We start from the raw sequence: 24,277 nt of genomic DNA, 5'->3' as shown, positions 1-24,277 counted from the left end.
CTTCACACCAATTTCTTTTTCTTTTCTTTTCTTTTTTTTTTTTTACACTTTTAGCAGTTTAATCATAGAAATGCAATGCTCTAGGGTGAGCCTGAATAAAAAAGATAATCTGTACAGTTGGTAAAGCAAGCTTTCCCTGTGTCCCGGGGTCGTGACATACTATTTATGTCACATAAATAGCAGTCACCTTGCTGTGTAAGTAATGCCTTACTGCTTAATCATGGACCATTCTCAGTCCCTGGGGTACTCGGATAATCGCCAAACAATCTCAGATGCTTCCATTTCACTCTGGCTCTTCTCTTTTCTCAGTATCGGTAATTCCTTAACTCCAAAAATATATGCACATGACCTCTGAAATTATTTTCCATACAGCTGATCAAAATATGTTTTGGGGGATGATTTTTAATAATATTTTATCACATTTCTGCTGAATTCTGAGGGAAAAAAATAGAAAACTCTCTTCCATAAGGATTTCAGTACAGCAAATATGAAACCTTTAACTCATGTTGAGTGAGTCAGCTGCACACTCTTCCCTGTCCATTAGGTGGCAGCACTAGCCTTAAAGCAGCAGCACTACCAAGGGGTCACTCAAAAGCACCCCCCTCCCCCAAGGGCTCTTGAACTTTTTTGGTTCTTTAGTTTGGAATCAAAGGATTCCTCCAAATTAACTGTTCTGCACACACTGAAATAGAAAGGACACTGTTTCACACCTACACGTGTACTCTGGATAAGTTTGGAAGTTTTTATAATAAGGCTCTGGGCAGAATGGACACAAAAGGAGCTTAGGGGAACATGGCTGCCATCTGCCATCGTGGAGACAGGCCCAGGTTTGTTTACATGTGTCACCTAAAAAACACAGCTTGGCTACCTGCTACTTCCTGGGTGCTTTGTAACTTACTCAAAGCAACATAAACTAAAACAAACATACTATGAAAAACAGTAGGATTCCTTAGAATGGCTGTGCTCTCACTGCAGGGCAGTTCAAAGCAGTGGGCAAGCATCTTTTGCTGATTACAGCAGTGGCCTGACTTGTAGCTCCCTCCCTAGGCCAGGATCATAGGAGCTCTGTTCTGTTGGCACTCACAAACACTACCAACAAAGACTTGATGGATTTCAGAACACTAAGTACCGATTTGCATAATTTGCCTCTGAAAGAAGAAAGCATTGTTCAAGATTAAAGAGACTCCAGTAGGTCCCTCTGGCATATTGTAAAAAGTCCCTTAACAAAACCATTATTTATTTATTTTTCATTCAATCAGTGGACATGGCTTGTTGTGTCAGTTAGTATGAAGCACAGCCAGAAGAGCTAGTGCTGTGGTATGACAGCTTGCCAGCTACTGATAAGTGAGAGTAATCGTGCATAAGGATTAGTTTAACCTAGGGCCTACTAAATTCAAAATCCCTTCAGTCTTAACTGAAAAAAGAATTTCACCAACAATTACTAAAAGTCTGAATTGAAGCACAGAACTAACATGCCTCTGGAGTACATGGACCCTGCTGAAACCACCTTGGGAGATGTCTGAATTAGGTCCCAGGAGAGAAGCTTCCATCTTTAGACAAGTCACCTACAGAGAGCCTGGCTCAACCCTGCCTGTCCACTGTGCTCAGACAGCAGGCTCATTAGGACTAGTCTATGAAAGGTTCTTTCTTTCAGTAACTGTTGAGTAAGCAAGTATTATGGTCTCAGGCTCCCTCCCTCTACTTCCCCCTCTACAGAATGATGGCACTCACTGCAGGCAGGCTGGAAGCATGGCAATCCCCAGAGCAGCAGTTCTCAACCTGTGGGTCACGATTCCTCTGGGGCTGAATAACTCTTTCACACAGGTCGCCTAAGACCATCAGAAAACACAGGTATTTACATTTTAATAGCAAAATTACAGTTATGAAGTAGCAGTGAAAATAATTTATGGTCGGGGATACCACAGCATGAAGACCTACCTGTATTAAAGGGTTGTAGGTAGCATTAGGAAGGTTGAGAACCACTGTCCTCTGGGGAATTCCTTTCCAATCCTCACAGGCCCCCTTCTGAAGTCCTGTCCTCCATGCTTTATAGCATGGCTACTCCTGAGAGCTGTTCTCTGCCTGCACTGAGCTGTAGAATCTGCTCAAGTTCAGCCCCTGGCAGGGTCCTTTACATTTTGGGTATACTCATTGCAATCATAGCTTTATTCATGAGTCCATAAAACATGCACCCAGGCGCACCTCCCTCTGAGCTCCAGTTGTCTTCTGGACACTCCACTGGTACAACAAAAGAAGCATGCCCTAGGCCAACCACTCCACTCTTATCTACTCTGGCTCATGGCTCACTACCAGTTGTCCCCACCACCCCAAAGACTTGATAGCCTCTCCCACTATCTTAATTCCCAAGTTAGAAAAATCTCCAGGCCTCCTTTTTGCTCATAAATAAAGCCTTCCCCAGGCCAGCTGACTGCATCTGATCTCCATCAGCTGTATGTAAGGTACATTTGTCAGGTGCTGTCAGTCTGCAAACTTTGATTCTGAGGACCAAAGCATTCTAACTGTACAGCAGCTCCCAGAATTCAATGGATCTTCTAAGAGACAGACAGGAACCATGTGTATCAGAAACCACCTTTTCTAGTCTCACCCTTATATTCTAACTTCCCAGAGTCTTAAATAGCAGAGAGTAGGGCTGGCTGGGTAGTGAACAAAGCTGAGTAGTGCTATGGGGTGGGCATAGTGACAGCTAACTTAACAACCTGCAAAGTAGGGCTTCCTTCCAGGGAGTAAGCTCCTATCCCCCAAAACAAAACAAACAGTCCTTGGAAAACAAAAATGCTGTGTACATTTTTGGTGCTGATGCAAAAAGAAAGGACTCACTGCTGTACTGCAGAGGCTGAGTAGCCTCACAGCAGCAACCACACCAACCCAAAGCAGCACCTGCTTTACAGCAAGCCAGGACTCTCAACCTAAAGAACAGGCAAACGCCATAGATTACCCTTTCTCCCAGCTCCTTCAGGGCCCAGCTTTTTCCTTTGTTAAATGAAAAGACTCCTTTCACCTCCATTCTTCCAGCACCCCACACCGCTTCTCTATGCTGAGGGTTAGTGTATTCCCTGCCCCCCCCCCAAGCTCGGGTACTACAACTTTACTGGACCTTTCTATTTGCTTAGTAGAAACTGCATAGTTCCAGAGCATAAAGAAGTGACTGACAGTCCCTGCCTGGATTCTCAGGCTTAGAAGGACAGCATATGGGGAGCCCACTGCCTCTTGGGAAGTCATTCCACTTCAAACAGTAAAAAATTATTTTTCTCCCAAACCAAGTTCAATGAGCTAGGAGCACAGCTCAGCAGCAGATGCTTGCTTAACACACATGAGGTCCCTCTCTCAATGCTCAGGGCCGGAAAAAACCTTCAGATACTGAGTTCCCTATATACAGCGGCTCCCCTTGCTCTAGGCTAAACATTCCCAGAATTCTCATGAATTCTTTACCTGAAATAACATCTGTGGTTTCTGGACACATTAATTCCCTTAAATATATCAGGTCATGGGCCTCATGAATCACTGTGATGCCCAGAATAGACTGGAAGCCTTGTGTTGGCAGGAGAGACTGCCTCCCATTTCTGGACTTAGTATTCTTACTGATGCCACTTCAGAATGCCCACCCTTGTTGAATCATGGAGTCAGGTTGGTTTTACATCAACTAAGATGACTTCCCCAAGAGTGCTGCTGATAAATTACATCTTCATTTGCTTTGTTCATGCTTTTCCCGGTCTCTCATCATTTGTAATTCTGATCATTTTGCCAATGAAAAGAACTATAATAAAAAAGAATCAATATTTTAAAAATCAACAAATAACCTGGGAGCTCAGCAAGGCAGTATACACCTGTGATTTTGGTACTCCAGAGACTAAGGCAGAGGAGGTTTAGCTCAGTGTAAAGCACCACCTGCCTAGCAAGGGCAAGGCCCTGAGTTCAGTCCCAGAATTGTGGTAAGGAGAAAGACTATCAAAACGCACGCGCACGCACACAGACACACAGACACACAGACACACAGACACAGACACAGACACAGACACACACACAGACACACACACACACACACACACACACACACACACACACACACACACACCAGATCACATTGGCACATTGGCTTGGCCTGCCATTCATGAAGAGCCAGCCTCCACTCTCCTTTAGCAGGACACTTGCCTTTTGCAAGGCAGCTACAGGAGACTGAGACTAACAATCAGGATCAGTCAGCCCTGAGCCTCTCAGCACTGCTTTTGGAATCACCTTCATCATACTAACTCAGATAAACTAGGATCTCCTGCATCCAAAGAAACAAAACACTCATCTTCAATAAAACTTTGGTTTGGTTCACCAGCATTAGCATGAATGAGTCCATTTTGGTTTGGTCTGTCTGTTGGACCAAGTGCAGGAGTTCAGTGACAACAATGATCTCCTATCATCCACTGAACAGAGTGCAAGGGAACCAGAACACACAACTGCATTGACATGAACTTCAGAGCAGCTCAAGTCTCTAAGAACTAAAGGCACTGAATGTGATTTTTTCAGGTATGGATTAGAAGCTATGGCTGGTGGCCTTGGGATCCAGGAGGAAGGCAGCTGTGCATACTGCATGCTAGAGTTGCAGGTGGTGAGGTGAGATACTCTTCCTGGATGAGGCCCTGGAAAACCAAAGCCATGAGAGTGGTGAGGATTCTCTAGCCCCATATCCCCCTGTCCAAGGTCACCCACACCAAGTACAAAACAGGCTTCTGCCAGTTGAGTTCCTGTGGGCTATATCCACCAGCCAGCCTGTCCTGCCTGTGCCCAGTGCATTCTCCTCAGAATCTTTCCCCTGCTCTCACTTTCTTTTCCCACCACTGCCCCACCTTTCCCAGGCCCAGTGCTCATACTGACCTCCATGCACAGCCTTTATCTGCCCTGCTGTCTTGAAAGCAGAAACTGTGACAGATGGTCAGGGTGTAGGCAGAGAACAGGATGGCATCTCCAGGTGCAGAGTGACTGAACCAGTTCTGACCTCAGGGTCACTGTTGTGCCAAAACCCTCAACTGCACACTGCAAAGATCAGACAGGAAGATCTGCAAGGTTCTTCCAGATGAGAAGTTCCAGAATGATGTGGCTGTCTGATCGTCCAAAAGCCACTGTGACCAAAGGTGGGTAGTGTCCTCTCCGGCCTACTCCCATCAGAGCATGGTTCCAAGCTCCACACACCAGCAGTATTCTCGGTATCTGTCTAACCTACTACCTAAATTCAACAACAGAACTTCCAAGGTGTAGGTTTCAGAAATTTAAAACATTTCTCAGGAAGACGTAGGGAAAGTAGACAATGAAAAGAATCACCCTGACAATTTGTAAAAGGTACAGATTTGGGCAGATTCTACATGTTTCTGGTGAATGTGCAATAGAAATGACACAGCAAGGAGTTTCGGGGCTTTTACAAAGAAAAGACAAGCCACAGAGCTGGCCCAAGGTCTCAGTGAGCTGCCCTGGAGTGAGTCTATACCACAGCCTGCATTCTACTTTTCTTTACTCTTAACATCCACAGCTGTGATAGAAGGGTGACCTATGAAATAACACATACTTCTTAGACACAAAACTCTCTACTATCATTTTGAGCTTTAGAGGCTCTTGGCTTGCAGGAACTCAGGTCAAGGAACTCTGTTAACACACACACACACACACACACACACACACACACACACACACACACACACGCCACAGCTGTACAGCAGTAGGGAAGGAACTGTGTGAAGACTCAAATGTTCTCCATCTCATACTCTTAGAATCCTGGCCACAGTTAAATTTACGTGTTAGGAACAACATAAAAAAATCATTTTTTTGTGAGTCAAGAACCAGCATCAGACCAATTCTCTAGTCTTTCACCCACAGTAGCAACTACAAGTCTTATCCACTAGGTGGTGCTCTCTACCACAAGGGTCCCCAGAGAGTAGCACAATACATCAAAGTGACAGCAGCCTGGTCCTAAGATGATTTGTCTCTTGAGGATACACATTTGGTTTAAGTTTCCACTGCAAAGTTAAAGTTCTCAAGATAGGTCATGCAGATCAATTGCTCCTGTAATCCGAAACTCAAAAGAGCAAATAATATCTAAACAAGGGGAGGGGGTGGCCTGAGCTTATGAGGGTCTCTAAAAGCCAGGAGACAGTCTGCCTGGCTACCTCTAATCTCACCATCAAAACTGTTACCTTGTTCAGTTTCTGCTTCACATCAGCAAGGGACCAGCAAAAGCAACCAGGAGCAGTACAGAGGGAGGACAGACGCGCACTGTCTCCGCTGCCTGATAGATGCCAATCACTCACTCTCAACAGAAAACACCACTCTGATAACAGAAGGACTCTGCTCTGCACTAGCCTACATCTTCTTTAGCAAAGTGCAAGCAAAGGAATGAGCAGGCGCTCCTTCTAGTGGGAAGCTCTGAAGAAAGGGTTTAGTAACAAGATCCATAGCCTGGCCTCCACAGTCCCCATTCACTGAGTGAATGGGAATAAAATGTTGAGTATGCTGGCCTCTGCCAACAGCACCGGCATTCCAAGAAAATCCATGGCCTTGCCTAATCACTCTCTGTACTCAAAAAAAAAAAAAAAAAAAAAAAGAAAAAAAAAAAAAGAAAAAAAAAGATTCTTTTCCTTCATTATGGTCTCCCTCTCTCACACTGCATAAAGTACTGTTTCAAGGGATACGTTACAAAAGGTCCAATACATTTACTTTGAAAAAGTGAAAATGGAAAAAGTAAGTAACTACAGCAAACTGACAACTGCTAAATTTTGAAAAATGAGGACTTGTCTGATAAAAATGAATTTACTTAAATGTTCAAATAAGATGAAATACTTGGTTCCTAATATAACATTCTTGGGTGGAGTGGAATACCTAGGAAAATAAGGATAATACAATAGGCCTTAACTATGAGACTCAAATTCCATACTTTCAAGAATTATTTTACTGGGACAAGAAATATTTTAAAGTCTCTACTTAAATTTTATATTCAAAACTCATGTTTGAAAGCTTTCACAGTAAACTGAGTAAGTACAAGTTTATACTTTCTTGAGTAATTTTTCAGATGACTAAGGTGCTTTAAAGACACAAATATAAACATTTCTGTTACCATCATAACAAAGAATTTCACTTTAAAATCAGGTCTCAATTTGTTAGCTATTAAACTTATCAAAATGTACCACCAAGTGTCCCCAACAACAAGCACACACACATAGGAGCCCGTAGTCCTGTCTCAGAGAAAGGAGAATCAAATGGTTTGTAAGACCCTCAACCTCTCATCAGATGTTAGCCTGATTGCTATTTCAACCTCTGTGCAACAACTGGCAAGCCCAGCGCCGGAGTCTTTGGAATTGCCCCAGGGAAAATGAAGCAGTTTTCCCAGCCCGAGAGTACAGGCAAGGGACAGAAGTACTGACTGGCTACTAGGTCAAGCTCACAAGAAATTTGGGATTTGAACAAACTCAAAATTTTAAATTTTATTTTTATCTATATCCTATATTGCAGTACATTTCAATAACTAAACAAATTTACTTTTTACCTTCATTGCAGAATTGAGAATCTCCACATAGGTCTATTTTGAGAAAAAAATGTTAAATTTTATTGAAAACTACTTTGCTTTTAAACTGGAACACACACATGTGGATACACAAGTGACTTCAGTGCATATTAAAATTAGGAAAGGGCACTGTGAAGACGCCTGTAACAATCATAAAGCTTTTTAAACACCAGAAAGCTCATGTACAAACTTCATATTCAGCTTTTATTCTGAATCACGGCCAAGCCTTTGTTCCAAACCCGCATAAGTCACTGTTTCTTTCTTCTTAAGAGTAAGTTTTTGAGCAAACATTATTAAAAACTACATCTGACTTTAATAGACTTTCCCAATTTGCTGCTGAGTGTTTACTATCAAACTCTAATCATGACTTCCCTACATTTATTTATACTTTCACACAAACTTCCAAAGTTTTCCCAACTTAAATAAAAACCCACAAAAACTATGGGAAATGCTTTGCTTGAAAGATAAAAGCAAACTGATTCATGTGCATTTGCAATGATCGATGTTTACGTCTGTTCAAATACGTAGCTCACAGCACTTTCAATACCTATGTTTAACTGCATTTTCTTTTCTCAAAAAAAAAAAAAAAAGAGGATAAGGAGTTTCTTTCCCCCATTTTGCTGTCAAAATATAAATGGGAGCTAATGCAAAGCATTCCTGGCTCAGGGGCATCTTGCACAGAACATCCAATCTGAATACTGTATCTTGCTTTCTTAATGAAATGGGGATGTTTTATTATATATGGCCCAGCTAACGTTTTGATAAACAAAAACAACAAAAGAAAAAAAACCAAAACATACTATCCCATGGGAAGGTAAGGTAAGAATTAGCTTTATTTATTAACAAGTGGAAAATATATTTTAGTCTTCCTATCAAACATTTCATACTGTCCTTATTAAAATACGATACACCTTTAACCTGGAACAATTTATTAGCCCCCATATGTACTGCAAGAGGAAGGACACCTTGGGAGAGTAATGCACCAGAGGTGCTTGCGCCCCTTAAGGGCCCTTCTTTGTGAACGATACTTACAACAGTCTAATGCGGGGTCACAGACACAAACCCAGGGCTCCTATCTAATTCTACATACAGATGACTTGTCTTGCAGGGATTGAAGGCATCCACACAGTAGAACAAATTAAAGGTAAAGAGACTAAAAAGAATTATTTCCTAACTGATGGACATATTTTAAAGTCTGTACAATTAACAAAAGATTTTTTCAGTCATAAAATGCCTTCTAACAAGAGACTCTGGTTTTGAAGCGTGTCACACCCTAGCTCCCTAGCCATGAATCCTAGTTCATTTTTTAAAATGAGGTCTATTTCCTGTAATTTTAGATATTTTAGAGTACAATTATTTTACATTTTTATGATGCCTTTGGGGTATCATTACAAATATTTTTATGTGTTTAAACTTAGGAAAGTAAAATTAAGTAATAGCTTCTCTTAGAGGGGGCTGTCAACTCTCTCCTGAACACAAATCTTTGTTTTAAAGCAATCTAGAGATTTATATCCCTAGTAACCATAGAAATTAGTCTTAAGCTTTTAGGAAAAAAATTGCATAAAATGCTCTTTATTTAATTAAAATCAGAGCTCTGCTCTTAGAAATAAGGACCTTCTTTTGAACAGAAAGAATTTTCCACAGAGCAAAATTTTTAACTTGAGGCAGCGCTCTGTAATTAATCAAACACATTTCATTAACTCTTGAACTTGTGCACACTCTGTCCCGGAACAAGGACAGGGACCATGGCTACAGAAGAGAAAGTGAAACAGATCCAGAAAATACTTGAGAATAAGGCTGAGCAGAAAAACAAAGAGTGAAGAAAGTAACACCAACTGTAACTCAGCACCAACAGTGTGGGGAGGGTCACTCGGTCTCTCACGGGAAAACACCGTCCACCTTTTCGTAACACAAGACCCATCCACGTGTTACCAGTCAACTTTCACTCTGCTGCTGATGCCATTTCTATTTCACGTGTAGGACAATGAGACATGCTGTGGACTCTGGTCACCGGGAATAAAACAAGCTGGTTATTGACTGGGAAGTCAGGGGATGGCTGCGGCCGTCTCTAGGCTCCTCTGGGCGTCTCTTCCCAAGTGGGCGAAGGAATGTGTGCTTAAGGGTGGGAAACAGACTCCTCAGGCACTGTCAGCGCTCCCAGTACTTATGGAATTCAGATGCGGAGGGAGTATGTATACTACCAAATCTGATTAGCTTTTTATGAGATTTAAAATTTGTAGTTTCAAGTTTTTCTCTGTAAAATGCATAATTTTAAAAGTCAGCCACATTCTGATTCTCATTACTACTTTTAAACTTGCCATTTGGAAACAAAGATACTGCTGATCATGTCATAAACCAGACTTTAAATATCTGTGGTGGTCACACAGTAGAGTGTAAACACCAGAACCGGCAGGCTACAAATCCTTGAGCTTTTCAGTCATCAAAACTATGAGAGGATAGAAAGAGGCTTCTTTGCTTAAGTCTTTGCACTAAGAGTGCTCAGCTCTCAACAGATCTGTAAGCAGCCTCACTGCAGGGAAAGTACTGCATTTGCTTCTCACTCCACTTCCCATCCTGAAAGGGAAACTTTCACAAATGTTTAATAAAACTGTACTATGTGTCTGTAATGAATCGGTCTATATAACAAGAGGCAGGATATGCTGAGGCGTTTTAATTGGTAAAAACAGACAGTCCCCAGGGGATTCAGCCACCACCACATCTGTTCACCTCTGCACTGCTAAAGTTAACCCTCTGTGGTAGTAAAAAGAGGAACAATCTTTCTAACTGGGGGTAGGGAGACAGCAGTGAGGTTTGTTGAAAGGCGCTTCCTCCTGTCTTCACTGCAGTCTGAGCCTTCCATAGGAGTTACTCTCCAAATAAGCGATGCTCACACATGCCAATGAAATTTCACTTTCCATTCAAATTGTAATAACTACAAATTATAGTAATCTAAAAATCTATGATAAAGTGTTGATAAAAAGCATTTATAACTATTTAGAAATCATCTTCAAGCATAATACACATTATAGTTTTCCAATATAAGTTCAGTACAGCCCAGTGCCAGTGTTGTGGCTGCAGGGCGGTCACAGCTCAACTTGTCTAGTCCTAACCCTTGCAGGCAGAGGCAGCAAAGAGCCAAGACCCTCATTTCCACAGGAAACAGGAATAGGAGAGTTTCCTTGGCTTTTACCCTCTGGCAGCTTGTGCACTTCTACTTCTTCCTCTCATGCAGACAGTACGGTAGGAAGCATGCTGCCTTCCGGGCCTCTCCTAAGCCCCTATCATACAGCGGACACTGTTAAAAACAATAAAACCATATCTTTGGCTCAGGGGAGGTTCTTCAGAGGTTCACACAATGCAGCCTCTGTCCTGGGTGACTAACACCATACAGGCTAGGGAGTGAAAACCAGCCATCAGTGAAGGTGTAAGGATGGTATTTGCTTGTTTTTGTTTTTTGAAACAGGTCTCCTGCCTCAGCCTCAAGTGCTGGGACTACAGGCTGGTGCTATTGCACCCAGCAAAGGAAATACTTAACCGCCTATTTGCACATGGTACAGAATACCTCTGGACCCTTAGTCATATTACTGCTGAGTTTAAATCCTTGCTCATGAACAGGGATTACACTCCCAGATCCCTAACATCTTGTGGAGCTCCAGACAGCCCAAGGCTTTTGCATTTGACTGAAAATTACAGCATACTCAGTCAGCTCTTCACAGCCTGTCTTATGAGTACTACGCCTGTTTACAGTTGAAGGACCCAGCCCTTCTGCTGCCCACCACAGAGCACACTCCAGAAATTCACATCTCCTTCACTTTTCATTGATACCTAGATATGAACACCATTCACAGGTAAGGAAACTGGCTCAGAGAGGCTAACAATGAAATTCAAATCAGGACCCATCTCATTAATCATCCATACTACTTCCAGGTCTCTGGGAGCTCCAAAATGCAAACCAACACATAGATCCAACAAGCACACACCATGCTGGGTGGAAACGCTGTAGGCCCTGTGCTGGGACATGAAGGTAGGAGGCAAATTCCTGTGTCCACAGTGCCTACACTACAGGGCTAAAGACACCAGGCTGAATAAGCTGTAGTCCTTAGTTGCAAAGGCCATTAGGACTTCACATGTGCCATATGATAAAAGGAAGGAGCCATGCCAGCGGACTGGAAAACAAGGAGGCAGTGGCCATTGACCTTGAAGCAGGAAAAGGAAGATGGCTGGGGTCCACAAGGCCATGCCCATAAGCTCTTGGGTGACAGCCTCACTAGAGCTGAGAACCACAGCTGAGAACCACAGCTAAGAACGAGGCTGAGGAGGAGTTCTGGGGCCAGACTCTGTATCCAAGATGGTGCTGACACTCAAGAAGTACATGGCCATTCCCAAATTCTCAGCCTACTTTTGCCTCAGTTTCCTCATTTGTAGATGGGGCAATAACAGAATGTATGTCACAGAGGGTGAGATGCAAAGGGACTAGAAAGGTATCCAGCATATACTACACATACTAAGTATAGTACCATTTGGGAAGGTCACACAAAAATGAAGCAAAGATATTATTTTCTTTCTAAGGGTCACATGACCTGAACAAAAAAGTGGAAGTCAAGAGTGCACATGAGAACTCAAAGTGGATGGCAAAGCCCTGTGGTGCTCTGTCTCCAGTCTGGGTCTGCACTGGAAGAAATGTGCATGTGACATGCTTGGAAAGTGATCAAGAGTAGCTGATAATTAGACAGCACAGAACAAGGCTCCTGTGGCCACATCACAGTCCTTTTGTGTATGTTTGGGGGGTGATGGTGGTTGGAGACAGGGTTTCTCTGTGTAGCTTTGGAGCCTGTCCTAGCACTGGCTCTGTTGGCCAGGCTGGCCTTGAACTCACAGAGATTCACCTGCCTCTGCCTCCCAAGTGCTGGGATTAAAGGCGTGCACCACCACTGCCTGGCTATATCACATTTCTTAAGCAAGGAACCTTCCTCTAAAATTCTTTGCTATATATAATTGCAAAATCAATATCCCCCCACCTTTTCTCTATGTCCCTAAAAGAAAGATAGGACAAACAATCTATTGTCTTCCATTGAAACAGGAAAGAACTAAGAGTTAGAGGGATGGGACTGGCCGTGGTGACCCACCCGTTTGATCCCAGCACTCGGAAGACAGAAGCAGGAGGATCTCTGTGAGTTTGAGGCCAGCCTGGTCTACAGAGAAAGTTCCAGGCCAGGCTCCAAAGCAATTCAAAGAAACCCTGTCTCAAAAAACAAACAAACAAACAAACAAAAAACAAACAAAAAAGAGTTAGAGGGACAAAGCTCTGACTTTAAACAGCAACAAGATAGTGAATGAGGCAAGAGAAGGAAGAGGTGCATAGATAAAGTCAGTTCTTATCCAAAATTACAGGGGGCTCTCCCACACTCATTGGGACGTCTTCCTGGGATCCTCCATCCTCATCCCTCATGCCCTGTCTTTTGCTGGGACTCTCACATCCTCATCTCTGTTAAAGCAACTTTGCCTCTGGAGTTCCCATGCCACCCTGTCCAGGTTGTGAGGCTATTGTTGCCTGCTCAGGCTCAGGCCTCATAGCTGATCACCGACTCCTACTAAACTGCCACAGCCAATTGGCCACTCAGTTCTAAAGTGTGTCCATCACTTCCTGGCTCATTTGCTAGCCACAGGCTCAGATCTTTATTAGTGTGCCTGCCTGCCTGCCTGTCTTTCCAGTCTCATCTATTCGTCCTTTTCCTGTCCAATGCCTGAATTCCTCCACCCATCCTGGGCTTGCTCAGACCTTCCGTTAAAGAGGGAGAGCTGAGGCCTAGGATACTTGTGGGAGCAATTTTTAAATAACAGCTTCTGCACACCCTTTTCAAGCTGATTCAGGAGGCTGCCCTACTTACCTGTGGGTAGAAAGATACACTTTATCCTTAACCCTGTCCTTGCTAAAGAATCACTGTTCCAGAGCCTGGGGGTGTCATATTTTCCTGCAGTGTCATTCAGGAGACTAAAATGCTGCAAGTTTTAAGAACTCAGGATGCAAAAAAGAACAGATGTCTCAAGTAGCTAGATTAAGCAGTGATTTCACAGCCATTGAGAAGGCAGAAGAACCCTTTTGACTGCCAAGTAACCTGTACTAAGTAGACTCCCCCAGTGCACCCAGGCTTCTTTAAGTTTTTCATGGAATTAAATTCTATAAAAATCACTATCTTGACCAGAGTAGCTTCTGAGGACAAAGGTTCAGAACTGAGATCCTAGATTGGCATTAGAGAGAACAATGCCCAGCTCAGAGCCAGGCAGGAAGAGACAACGAATGCCCCCACTCTGCCCATCTAGCTGGCCGTAATTTCCTCCTCAGAGCTCAAGCTGAATCCCAGGAACACTGTAAACCCACCAAGGGGAACACATATTCCAGTTGCTAACATATTTATAACATGCCTCTGACAGGTAAAAACAGAAAAGGAAAAAGAAAACACTAGGAGAAAAAAAAATAATCATTCAAGTTAATTAGCGTTGACTGACCAGGCCCTGGAATGATAGGCACAACAATGGCTTTACTATTCTACAATTAATACCAAATATATCCCTTGCACTCATGGAACACTGCTCACTGGCTGTAGTTTCATACAGCCCTTCCTTCTGATTAGTGATCTTAGATATTGCTACTGCAAATGAGGATACTCATTATCTCTGTTTCATACACAGGGAAACAAGGCTCACGAGGCTCAGTGCTGTGTTTGATGCACTCAACAACTAAGTAACAGAACTGGATTTAAATCTAGTTGCTGTGGCTGCAGAGCATTTGCCAATTCTACCTGTACTGACTATCATGCAGTAGCAGCCCCAAATAAAAGCTGCAAGCTCAAGTGTGGTCCTCTAAAACCCCTTCCTCATCTTGAGATGCATCAAGCCTCAACCTGGAATGAGGTCTGATTTATTATTATTTTACTAATATCAACTTTATCACTAAACATGAGAACACAAGGAGAGGACAGGCTTTGGGCCAGACAGATGTACTCACGGATGTTTACATATGAAGGCCGCCGGCTCTGTCAAAGAGAAGATCAGTAATTGCTACATATGAGTATGCTTTCCTGTGCACAAAAAAAAGTTCAGATGAATCTTACAAATACTAATGAATAAATAAAGAGAATAATTCTTTTCTAGAAAGAAGAATTCTTGGTACATATACTGTAATGAGAAATTTTGAAATTACTTTACATGTTTTTCCTAAATGTGAAAGTGTTTGTTATTGCTTTTTATTCCTCCTAATGGTATGAACTCCTAACCAAAAAAAAAAAAAATCAAATTTTCAATATTGGATGTTTTACTTATTGCAAAATAGTACTATGTCACTAGACCAATAATGTTAATGTCTCCAGTGAATCTTCAAAAATCAGTAAAGACTGCCCCACATTCCACAAAGTTTCATGAATATTCATTAAGTAGATAAAAAGTAAGTGCATGAATTTGGACTGCCTACACTATTGTTCCAATTCAAAATCAAAGACTTCATAAGTTTTCCATAGAAAACAGTTGTTTGTTGGGGAAAAAAAAAACAAAAATAAAAAAACAGCAATTCACTGTCAGAACAGAATTATCAGCAAATACAGGAAGTCATGATGTTTAACGAGTACCATAAACACAGTTTATATCCACATGGGCATACATTCACAACCCCAAAATTAGGCAAGTAGGAGAAGCTTGGGTTTTAAGGAAACACCTATGTTTTCTATCAGATGCAGAGGGAGGGGGTGTGCAAAGAGGCCGACTCTGCACTGGGCCCATTGGAATTTCCTTCAAGTAAGGCATCACCTTTGGTGCAAGGCTTTGGATAGAAGGCTCATCTACACAGCACTGTCCCCGATGCTCTGTGACCCCTTGGTGACTGCACAGAAATCAATGTACAGTTGGCCCAACAGGCAGGAGTCTAAAGGTGCCACTTTTTCTTGGGGGAATAATGACTTGAAACTATCACAAGACAAACGTTTTAAAACTGCATCCCGGGGCCTAACAACTTTTCCTTAAGAGAGCATTTCTCTCAAATTAAAAACAGTAGCTTCATTAATGCATGAGCCATTTCTAATCTGAAACACAACTCTAAGCCATACCTCATGGAATGGAAAGCCAGAATTGTAATGCAAAATGAGACGAACTGAAATCACTCTAAGAAACATGAAGTAAGTAAATGCTTTTTCCTGGGGGTAGTATAAAACGTATGAAATTACAGTAGCAAGAAGTTATTGATTCCAAATTATAAAGTGGAATTGGGGGCTTCAAAAATATTTTTAGATTTTTTTTTCAAAGAATTCTGAGAGTGAAGAAAACCAGAGTGTGCTCTGGGAAAGCTTACCTTTTGGAAAACCAGCTTCATTTGCACAGCTGCTTGACCAGTGCTGTACTCTGAAAACACAGCACTCCGCCTGGCCTGATGAAAGGGACATTTTCAGACTCCCAGGTACTCACCGTCTTCTACATAAACCATTTGTTACTTAATGGCTAACTCAAGTTAATCATTAAACCAGAACCAGGTAAGAGGAATTGGGTCAAGTTACTCATGTAATAGAATGTTCTGGGAAGCCGATTTAAGAAAATTTCCAGTCACCAGACAAAGAATTACAAGTGGCAGAATGTCAGTAGAACTAACTAGTAGGCACTCTCAAGGAATGCTCTTGCAATGCTGGAGAACAGCTTTTTGAATTTATGTGCTCTTTTGCTTTTGGTCAAATAAAATGACTGCTGATTAAGACAGTTCACTGTGGGCCTCACCTTACTGCCCCTAGTCTGAAAGGGGGCTATCTCCCATCAGTGTGGTCCACAGCACGGGGTAGAGATAGGGCAGCTGTGTGAGACATCTGCTAAGCTTCATCTTCATGTTCATCATATCTATGAGCCTATCTCCAGTAAGACTCTAAAATGACTTTATAACTTTATAGTATAAAAAATTGTCTCCTTGGTTACATTAAATTTTATGGCCTTATTTTCTGCTTGTGGTAGACAGTTTAGGAACTATGCAGAATGACAAGGTAAAATCAACCCATAGTGACAGCACTCTAAAATACACACTCTACTATTATTTGTATATCTACACTCTCTACATGTATAAAATCATATTATATAGTCCACTTATGTCACTTAGCACCAAAAACTTCTTAAAACTTATAATAGCAACATAACACCCCACTGTTACACAGACCATGATGGAACCACATCTCCATTGCTAGACAACCAGGTATCTGATTCTGCAAGACAAATCCTGCTGTAGCAAGCACCAATTTGCTACATCAAGGCATTCTTGTATTCCAAATCACTGATTTTGTAATTCATTAGGATAAAAACTGAAGAGCAGATTTAGAGAATAGAGTGAAAACAGTTTTAAATCCTGAGAGGTTCTGCAAACCCATCTGTCTCCTGTTCCACTGGTCTCCCAGCCCTCCTAGTCCTAGGCACTGCCAACCTCTGAGTGGCGCTGCCATGGGGGTTGTAGGGGGTTTCTCTGCACGGACCACTGCATTGTCAAACAATAGGCCATGTGATTCCCCCTAACAGGATTAACTCCAACTCCTTTCACTCCCAGTCAGTGGACCATTTTCTCACTCACACAGGACAAAGTTAGGACATCAGTTCCCTCATCTGGGAAGTGAGGGAGTTGCTGTAGGCTGATGGCAGTGTGCCATCTTATGCTTTTCTTCCTTGTGGAGCTGCACATACCACATAATGTCAAGGGACACCGAAAGAAGGGCAAACATAGCCCATTCTTCTGAGCTGTCTGTTGTTGCACAGCCTGCTTCTCTTAGCGCACATCAGAAAGTAAACCTGCAAACTAAAATCCTTAAACACAACTGCCACACTGTTTCACACAGAGATAACATTGATTTTACATACTGAAACACAGCCTAGTTTTAAATTCTTAGTCCAGACTCCATAAAACTAGATGCCACAGCTGGAAATTCTGATCCAAAATTATGACTTTACAGAAAACCAGATGCCAAAGTAAAGATAAGGTTTCCTGGAGAAGGGTAGCTTTTTAAAAGGCCATCAAAAATCTGTGTTAGATTTTTTACAGCAAAACAGAGACATCCAGGGTATTACTCAGCACTAGAGTCCACATGTTTGCAGAAGTGGAAGCTGCTGTCTACAGTCAGATTTCTTACCATAGTACCACATACTTAACCTGCCACCCGCAGAGAGCCCCCATGACATGAAACACCCCAAACCATCCATCTACCAGATGCCTCAAAAGAAGGTGAGAAATTAATGCCCACAGTACTTTCTAATTGTGTGAAAACAGTATTAGCATAAAATCATCAAAGACACCTAAATGTTGTCTGAGCAGAGCATTTGAAAAGAATTCTGTTACTTAAAGCAATAAAAGCTACATGAAGCAAAGTTAAGGAGAGAACAGAGAGACGGGTGGCCAGAGGCTACTGAGTTCATACAAACACTGCTCCAAAGAGTAATTTTGTTCTTGAAAATTAATTCACAGTATAAAGACTATCAGGAATAAAAGTATAAAAGTATTTTCTCTTTAACATCTTTTCAAAGAAAAGTGAAAAGGTTTATTACTTTGAAATCCAATTATACATGGAAAGTTTTTTCTATATTCGGTATCAATGAATATTTTTTTAAAAAACCAAGGTCTTACTACATGCCCTGAGTTGTGGAAACGGGTATGAAAACAAAGCAAAACAAAACAAAACTGTGTTCAGCTTTGCCTGGCATGGCCTTCAGCTGCAGTTCCCATAGAAAAGATGGGCAGCCCTAGGAGGAGACACTGGCTGCTGGGTATTCCTGACACAGTGCTCCCACCTTCCCTCTATCATCTTCCCAACACCACCCCACTGGGTTCCTTCCCTGCAGGCTGGACACTAGCTGGGAGACAAAGGCAGATAATACTAGTCTCAGACAACAATGTCCTGGATCAAACCAGTTCTTCCATCAAAAGGACACCAGCTGCACGTTAAAGCCAAGGAAGTACTGGCTCAACCATACCTGCACAATTCAGAGACTCCCAGTTTTTTCCCCATTCAACAAAATGAATGGAAACTATGAGTTGTTATCTGACAGATTATTTTTTTAAATGACAGTTTGGGTTCATAATTCCATGAAATTCCATTGTCTTCTTTTCCTGTCTACAAGCCATGGAAGCTAAGAATGGCACTGGTTCTAAATGCTGACATTCCAGAAAAGAGTACTGTTATCAGCTTGTGCACAGCCGCTTACAAAGATGAAGGGAGCCCATCCAGGACCTTGAGAGGCCCCTCCAATGAAACCTGCATGCTTGTTCTGATCCATGTGTCAATAATAAACACAGAAGAAACAACACAGAGCACTGAAAGACTGCTGGTTACCACTGGGACGCTTTAAATCTCATGTTTACCAGCATGTGTGGGGCCCTGGTTTTGATCCCAACACTGACCCAATAAAGGCCAGCCAGACTTTCAATTCTATTCACATGCCCATCTTTTTACATAGAACCCTCCAGTAGGATACCACTGCAAAGTCAGGCACAAACACAAATGGCATCTGGAGCAGATTTCAAGTTCATCAGTGAAAAGCAAGATTGTGGCCCCTGAAACCGAAAAGGGCTGTTAGAGTTGGTCTTGGCACACAGCAGAGGTGACCAAGTGCCGTATCAAAGACCATGGGGGTATATTCAGAAGGGGGGTGAGCAAGTTGCACTATAATATATTAAGTTTTACAGCATGCTGGAAATTATATCCTGTGCAAATGAGAGAGGTTATCTAATTGTTTCAAAATTCTTTTGGGAAATACATGAAGAAAAATATTTGAAATTCAAAGGCATACAATGAAGAGAAAAAACATTAAATGAATATTTATAAATAGCTGAAGTATTCTGAAGCAAAAACACAGGAATAGTACAAGAACATAAAATTGAGGCACCAACCTAGTTTGGGGAAGAGGGCAGAGTTTGTAGCACTGATGTGACACTCAAGCGATAAGAAACATAGCTGTCTCTTCATGCATACTCAGGACACAGAACAAATGCATGCAAGTGATTCTTGATAAAGACATGAAGTTAAGATGAGGCTGGCCCAGCAAAGACAGTTGAGAAATGTGGGTCAACATGGGGAGTAGGAAACTAGGAGGCAGAAGAGGACGTGTCTAAAAGTCAGCCTGCATCACACCAGATCCGTAATCTCCATGTAGATTGCTAATCCCTCTGAGGTAGAAAAAAGAAATACTGCAATCAGAAAATGTCCTAATAGGGTTACAGTGGGAAGGGGGAATCTTTTGATGCATGGTCAAAGAAGGAATCCACTCACCCAGTCATTAAACACTGAGTTTCTCCCCGTTTTGTGCCAGGCACCCAACTATATGTTCAGTCAACAGATGAATCCTTCAGGTGATCAACAAATGTCTTTAAGAGCAGAGAAGATAAATGCATTCTGAGACTATGAAAGTATTTCAAATCCCATATATGACAAGGTACCTATATCCAGAATATGCAAAGGATTCACTCGAGCTAAGAAAAGCAAACTGATTTAAAAGTGAGTAAAAGACTAGAACAGACTGCTTACAAAGAAGGCAAATAGGCACATGAAAGGTGTCAGTATCACTTGCAACTGTGGAAGTGCTATTAGCATACATGGCACCATCCACCCAGCAGACCACTGACATAGAGCCATGGGGAGCCTGGTAGGACAGTACTGCCTGACATGCTCATAGAGACAGACAGACAGACAGACAGACAGACAGACAGACAGACAAAAATTACTGACAATAGCAAGTGCCAATGAGATGTGGAACAAACCTAATTTGAATACAGTGCTGGTGGGAATACAGAATAGGGCAGTCACATTGGAAAGTAAGTTAGATTTAAACAAATAGCTTTACTGCCACTTATTTTACATAGTATATAATCTACTCATTTAGAAATACATGTTTTAATGCTTTCACTATATTTACAAATTGTGCAAGCATCATTCCTATCCATTGCCTTTGTGCTACCCCTAGAGCCCCGTGCCCATTATCAGTTACTTCCCATCTTCTCTAACTTCTGATTCCCTATGTATTTGCCTTCTAGACAGTCCATATAGATGGATTCATACACTGTGTGATCCTTAGTGACTGGCATCTTGGATTTACCATGTTTTCAAGATACAGCCAGGTTGTAGCAAGTATCAATTCTTGATTTCTTTCTAATGCTAGATTATGTATGTATGTATGTATGTATGTATGTATGTATGTATGTATGTTTGTATCTTCACAAACCATCTAAGTCTGGTTTAACCAGAGCAATAAGGGAGAAAAGGGGGAGGAAAAACTGAGAACCAATCCCTTATCATAGTCTTAAAACAAAAATTAAATCAGAGCAGTCAATGCTAATGGACCTTGGATATTTTCACTATTGTATCACCATAAATAATGTTACTATAGACATTTGCTTATAGGCAGTGACTTAGAAAGTTAACAAACACCATATGAACTGACAATCCCACTCCTAAGAATTAGCCCTAGAAAAATGAAAACGTTATGCTGACACAAATATCTATACACAGATATTTATGGTAGCTCAATTAAAAATGTCAAAAAGCAGCCATGGTCCACTCCACAGGTAATAGTTAACTGTAGTTCTCCATATAACAGGAGACTGCTGTATGATAAGGCAGGATGGAAATATCCATAGGCTCATCCTTGAGTAACTCCTTTAGTCAGACTAAGTAGAATGGTCTCAAAGGGTTACATACTATGCAACTGAATTTACATGACTCTTGAGAAAAATGATAAATGACAGCAATGAAGAAATCGGTATAGGTGTAGAGGAAATGAGTATAGGTGTAGAGGGAAGCACCCACAGGGCAAGGCTGGGGGAACTGAGGCAGAGTTTGGGAGGAGAGCTGAGTTACATTTTAAGCACAGTGGTCATGAGGGCCTCTGAGAAGCTGGCAATGAGGGTAGGTTTGATGCAGAGATCAGAGTCAGCCACATGCGTATCTCTATGCAGACACCTAGGCAAATATTTCAAACAGAGGAGACAACCAGAAAATGTTCCTTGAGATAGACATGGGCCCAGTATATGCAGCAGACAGCAAGCTGACTTACTGTTTAACCAGACATCCAGATATATAGATAGCTACAGATGCCTCCAACTGAACAGTATAAAAGGAGTCTGAGCAGGAATTACAAATTGGAGGGTTCCAGGGCTAGAGACAATATTGAGAGCTGCAGAGTTGGAGGAAATCGCTGTTCATTGTTCCAACAAACAATGGGCACTAAATGTCAATTGGGTGCTGAGGAAGACAGAATTTCTCACACACTGTCACAAAATCCTCTGTAGTTTCAGTCTGGCTTACACAGAGCAATGAAGGAGTTTCAGAAGGGTGACGAAACAGAGAGAGAACCACAAGTCATGGTTTAAAAATAAAAACTGTTAGAAAAAAAATCTAAAAGAACTCTGAAGCTTTTGTATAAAATGCAGGTGATTTGGGAGTAGCTCTTCATCTAAATGAGGAATGGAAGGCACCTTGCTCGTGATCCAGTACTCCAGTACTCTTCCAGTTACTTACAAGCTTTCATTTGACTGATCTACTAGGGAAATCCACTCCTCGTCTGCAGGTGAGCTGGCAGATAAACCAAAGGCACTGTGTGCGCTGATAGTCTCCAGGAGGTCTACGTCTGCCAGCCCACACCTACAAGATGTTGTTTCTTGTAGCACAACATTTGGCTTTTTAAAAAATCACATTGTTTTTGTTCTTAAAATGGTGACTGTCTCCTTCCTATATGGGTTGGATGTCACTTTCAGAGGAAATCCTGGGTTGGATGGCATAACTCTGAAGCAGTATTACTGACAAGTTATGAGCAGGCATCACTTCCAGCCCTTTAATGTTGGAATAGATATTGCCCAGGTGTCCAGTACAGCCTGCAAGTCTGAATAGGAATACACCTTTTCAAAGGGGTGCAATGGACATTGTCTTCGTAACAGGTTGGTTATATGTTAGAAGAGTAGAGATATGGACTAGATAGTGTGTACCACTCACTAAGCAACTCTTACAACTAGTTTATGTATATCCCTAGGTTAGCTAAATTCCCTTGAACAGACGCTTCTGAAAAGAGGAGAGAAGATGTTAATGTGTGCTATGGTTACATATAAAGGGTGAATTAATATTCAGGTTTATCAATTTCATATCTGCTCAGATTTGAGGTTCTGTGTTAATTTTCCTGGGGTCAGGAAGAGGTTTTGTTTATGGGAGAAACTTGCATACCAGAATATATTTAACAGCATCCCTGACTGCTACCTACAAGGTGACAATATGAGCCCCTAAGGCAAGCAGAGACATTGCCAAACATTGGCAAATGCTCTGTGGAGGCAGCATTACCCTAGTTAGCATCACTGGCATGCATGACCCAACCACAGAAGGAGTGCCGATTCAGCTGGGCCTCTAAAGCAACTGCAGCCAGACACCAAAACCTCCTCCAGAACTGCAGATTTCTAGTCTGTGTTTTCTCTGAATTCCAGCTGTTAGTTGCTCACTGCAGTACCACCAGAAACTGTCTACCTCTAACACCTGAGCTCTGTGTTTAGTTAAAATCCAGACTTCCACACAAAGAATGACTTTCCTAATTTCAATTAGAAAAAAAAAATCCAAAGAAGGCTTCTAAACAACATGATTCAAGTCTGGTTGCTACCCTTGGTCTGTGACCCAATAGGCACAAATGTCATTTGGCAATACAGCAGCATCAGCAGCAGGTGCCTGGCTAAAGTCAGAGATAAAATGAGCTTCCAAAAGGAGGACGACCTTGTGGTTGACAGAAGGTGCTTTGGGGGGCAAGGGATAGCAAGTGCCCACCACATACATCCTTTAGTGCTGACAAACAAACACCACATACAGCAAGCAGCCTGTACTCCAACAGCTCACAACCCTGAGGATGGCTTTTCCACATCTGCAAGAGATTTTCAGGTGGAGACTTCCAAGGTGCACTTGATTTCACTGGAAAACCACCATTAACTTTGGGATATGGGGCAGCAGGGCACATTACAGCAACATTTTCAGACTCTATACATTTCTGAATGACATGTTAGGTACCTGAAGATGGAAGTTGATGTTATTATTAGTGAATATTGCTCCCAGTCAGACATGACATTTGGTGTGCTCTGTGGGCTCCTAACAAAATACACTTAAAATGTGATACTGCCTCAGTCAACACAAGGCCATCATTGAACAACCATGGCCCAATTTGTGGGCTAACAGAAAACCAAATGTTTGCCTTGAAACTTTCCAACTAGTTTCAAGAATAAAAGATAATATACATATCAAATGGATATGAATGTATCCAATTCTGAATGGTAAGAGAAGCAGACAAAGTTTTAAAAAATATAACTTAAGACTTCTCAAAGACTAAGAGGAGATAAGAGCCAGGAGATCTGGAACTCTCACCGGCAAACCTGGAAACTAAGCTCTGTGTGGATTAGAGAAGCCTACACCTTGTACTGGGTCCTGGGTCTCCAATCTCAGCTTTGCCCCACACAGACCTGAGTCTCCCAGAAACAACTCCCCTTCCTCTAGCCAGGGGGAGTCACAATCAAAAGACAAAGGGATGGGGTTTGAAGACATGAAGCCAACTGCTGGAGACTTCAGCCTTCACTGTCACACCCAGACGCACCTCCCAACCTTCACATCTTTCTTGAGTCAGACTAATGGCCCTGAGCTGATTTTAGGGGCCACAATCCCCAGTATGCAGATCGCAGAAAAGTAGTATTTCCAGTCCTTA

General features: G+C 42.0%; 1 protein-coding gene across 2 annotated transcripts in view; it reads right to left on the bottom strand.

Annotated features, from left to right (window-relative positions):
• Stx18 (syntaxin 18) overlaps positions 1–24,277 on the bottom strand; it is a 103,081-nt gene that overhangs the window by 52,355 nt on the left and 26,449 nt on the right. The window contains exon 2 of one of the 2 annotated variants that reach the window (XM_035452289.1): positions 1,732–1,829. The exons of the other annotated variant lie outside the window; for it this stretch is intronic. Within the exon in view, the coding sequence (XP_035308180.1) occupies positions 1,732–1,829 (98 nt within the window). The remainder of the gene's footprint in view (positions 1–1,731; positions 1,830–24,277) is intronic. 2 annotated transcript variants of the gene reach the window in all.

This window comes from Cricetulus griseus (assembly GCF_003668045.3).
Source record: "Cricetulus griseus strain 17A/GY chromosome 1 unlocalized genomic scaffold, alternate assembly CriGri-PICRH-1.0 chr1_1, whole genome shotgun sequence".
Classification (NCBI taxonomy): Eukaryota; Metazoa; Chordata; class Mammalia; order Rodentia; family Cricetidae; genus Cricetulus; species Cricetulus griseus.
Note: the sequence above shows the minus strand (reverse complement) of the source record. Positions and strands in the feature narration are given on the sequence as shown.